This window comes from Hipposideros armiger, unplaced genomic scaffold, assembly GCF_001890085.2.
Source record: "Hipposideros armiger isolate ML-2016 unplaced genomic scaffold, ASM189008v1 scaffold_826, whole genome shotgun sequence".
In the NCBI taxonomy this organism is placed as follows: Eukaryota; Metazoa; Chordata; class Mammalia; order Chiroptera; family Hipposideridae; genus Hipposideros; species Hipposideros armiger.
The window spans coordinates 270138-273390 of record NW_017732176.1 but is presented as its reverse complement, the minus strand read 5'-3'; the positions used below and the strand labels follow the sequence as shown (position 1 = coordinate 273390).

Here is a 3253-nt window from a genome sequence, read left to right as displayed (position 1 = left end):
GTGTGTGTGTGTGTGTATAGGAGTTGCCTACTGTGCATACTTGAATTGGACAAACATTTATTGTGTTAAGCATGGGCTGGCTAAGGATCCAGAGATGAATGGTACAACCCTACCCACAGGGAATTCACAGCCAAATAAGGAAGACAAGTAGAAGCAGGCAATAAAATGTGCTGTGGTGAATAAATGATGAAGTTCACACAGGATGACAGGGGACGCACCTAACTCAAAGAAGTAGCAGTACCTTCCTGGAGATGATGCCTAGGCTGAGTCTTAGAGGAAAAGTAGAAATTAGTCAGCGAGGAGAGTATTCTAGGCTTTTCTGGCAGATACACAAAGGCAATGAGGTGAGAAACAGCATGGCATGGGCATGTGTGAAATTGTGAGTGACTGCTTTTGAGCGTATGTATAAGTGTGTGAATGTTGGAAACTATGGCCCCTTGTTTATGCAGCTAGAAGATCCACACGTCTCTGGAGTGACTTGATGGAATCATGGCCATTCTCTCTCAATTCCCAGAGCATCTTCCAGAGAGAGAGCACCCTTCTAGAGCCTGGATGGATGTCCCCTGGGGTAAAGCAGAGGGATAGTCCACATGACCTCAGAGGGCTATTAACCTGAGGGCTACAGGATTTCTACCAGTATGAATACCCATCCCACCCAGTTATGATCCAGTTTTAAAAATACACTCATCCCAACCACAGCCAAAATTGTATATACCTCTTCGAAGTGACTCAGAATCTGGCTGTATTTCTCTGTTGCTTCCTCCCGACAAGGGCACGTCATATGGGCATGCTGAAAAGAATGCCAAAGAATAATAGGTTTTCTTAAACATTCTGATTTTCTGACCTTGCCATTGACGTGAAGTAGATGGGAATTCTACTCCATTTCTATAGAAAAGTCTTCTCAGACCTCATCATTTGGGATCACTATCCTAATCATCAGCAGAAGAGGACACCAGCTTTTTAGGCTCAAATACAGAGCTCATTGCTTCTTTTCAGAAACAGGCAACACTGAAAGAGTTTGTGATCATGGCATCCCATCTTGCCTGTACCTCTCACCCCAGCTCTGGTCTAGCCCCCTCCCAAAGAGCCCCTGGGAAGTAAAAATTGGATTCCTAGGTCCTGTTCAGACCCTATCTTGAGACTAAGACCAATGGCCTACTGATTGGCTTCCTGGACCCAGGATGCACTAGCATATCATAGGATACCTCACCTACAGAAAAAGCTTAAATTTATGGATTAAAGATAATTATTATTAACATCAAATAGTTAGCATTTCATAGTTTTCTAGACTTTTTATATGGAGCAGATACCTAAAAGTCAATGAAACTGAGTTTTTGTTATCTAGTCACATGGCTCAACACAGATTATTAGAAATTTTGGACTCAGTTTTTCCATCATCAAGTGGGGGTAAGAAAGAACTTGGTTGCTAAGTCATTGAAGCTGTGTGCTGCGATGGATACTTTTACCCAAGACCCTTACTCACACAAAGCCGGAGGTCCTTCTTGATAGTAAGAAAAGAGTTGGCGAGACTGCTGATCTTCCGGAGGATATGGTGGTCAGAGGTCTGATAGTTTTTGAATACCGTGTCCAGGTAGAGTCTCAGTATATGGCGGAGGAGGCAGCACTGATCTGCAGGCTACAAAGAAGACTGGTTTGTTGGTCGGGGAAGAGGGTCGAGGGACAAGACCCAGGGTGATGGAGCTGCCCCTGATTCACATTCCCTGACAGAACTCCAAGGGGCCAAGCACATACCTTTGTGCCTCGCAAAGATTCAGTCTTCCTCAAGATTCTGAAGTCAATGATCTCATCTTTGGCTTGCTAAACAGAAGAAGGCAAGGTGGAAAAGGACAGATCAGTGACGGCTGCCAGGGTCTGAGACATCAAGGCCTCTCATCCCCTCCTTGCCATGGCCCAGTGAGCAGTGTCCCTTTCCAAAACACTTCTAACTTACGAGCTACATATGTTTTTGGGGAATGCATCCTCCTGGTAAGGAGTCCCCAGCCTGCCTCTTTTTTGGGCTCATGCAGCTGGGGGACAGGGAAAGACAAGTAGAGAAGGGCAGAGGCAGCCACAAAGTTGTGGGGGGGTGCCTCCCTCACATACCACACTGTCCCGTATCCCAGAAAATCTATTTCGCATTTCCTGAAGGTTTGTGGTGATCACACAGCTCCCCAAATGAAGTGTCTTCAGCCCAGCCGAAGGTGTCCAGAAGCAATAAAACACAGCCGACAGGAGGCAGAGGTGGAGACCAGAGCCTTTCATCTTGTGCCACGATCTGAAGACGACAGGAGCTAGGAATCAAAGACAAGAGCATGACTTGCTGATTTCCCCATCCTATACCTTAAGAGGCCAATCTAGTTGCCAGTGACATGCCTCCCCCAGATGTGCTATGGGGTGAAACTTAATAGCTTTATCTGATTTCAGACGAGCTGCTGTGATCATCTAACTTACTAAGAAAAACTGCTGAGCCTCCTCAAAGAGTGGCCTTCTGGTGCTTGTTCAGGGTCTGAGTGGGAGTTGGTGCTACAGGTCCCAGCTCCTTTATTCTGTCCCCGTCCCAGCCCGATCATCATTGCCCAGCAGGTAAGGCCTGGAGCAGCAGGCACTTGCAATGAGTATGTAGAGGATGACATCTCAGGGGAAATGTCAAAACTTGTTTTGGTGAAATGACGTACATAGTCTTCCCTTTCAGAACGCCAGTGTAGCTCACCCTCCTCATCCCTTTAGACCCACAGGGGAACTGGGGGAAAACAGAACTCACAGAAGCTGTTGCTGAGCCACCAACACTTGGGGAAATTTGTCTGGATTTTTATGGCCACCCCCAGGACAGAGGAGCTTAGCTCTGTTTGGCATTTGTCTGAGATCAGATCGGTTATTTGGCGATAACTGACTTATTTCAGCCCTCAAAGCAAATAGAAAGTCAGTGATTTCATAACAACACTATGCCAGGGAAAGGCAAGATCGCATGGGCAATCATCCCAGTTCCACCTAAGACTTCTCCACCTTCCTGAGTGTCTGGACTCCACAGCACCCTCTGCAGGGAGACTGTAGTCAAGTGCTCCTGAGATGCAAGAGCACACTTGCCTGGCCCTGTAACTCAGGCTGAAGGTCAAATAAGTGATCCCAAAGAAAGTGAAGAAAGGCAGAAGGAAACTCATTGCTCTGTAAGATGGCATTTTATAGTGTCTGCTGAGTTTTAAGATAAAATGATAATGGGCTGGGATTAGGGTGAGAAGAGTGAAGCACTCACCTC

At 46.4% G+C, this 3253-nt stretch overlaps 1 protein-coding gene across 1 annotated transcript; it reads right to left on the bottom strand.

Annotated features, from left to right (window-relative positions):
- Positions 1–292: 292 nt before the first annotated feature.
- Positions 293–2262, bottom strand: IL20 (interleukin 20). The gene is made up of 5 exons (XM_019629134.1): positions 2104–2262; positions 1753–1818; positions 1484–1636; positions 716–790; positions 293–319 (listed from the first exon to the last, which is right to left on the bottom strand). Exons 1-5 carry the CDS (start codon positions 2260–2262, stop codon positions 293–295), a joined length of 480 nt encoding a protein of 159 aa, XP_019484679.1.
- Between the last annotated feature and the right edge of the window lie 991 nt (positions 2263–3253).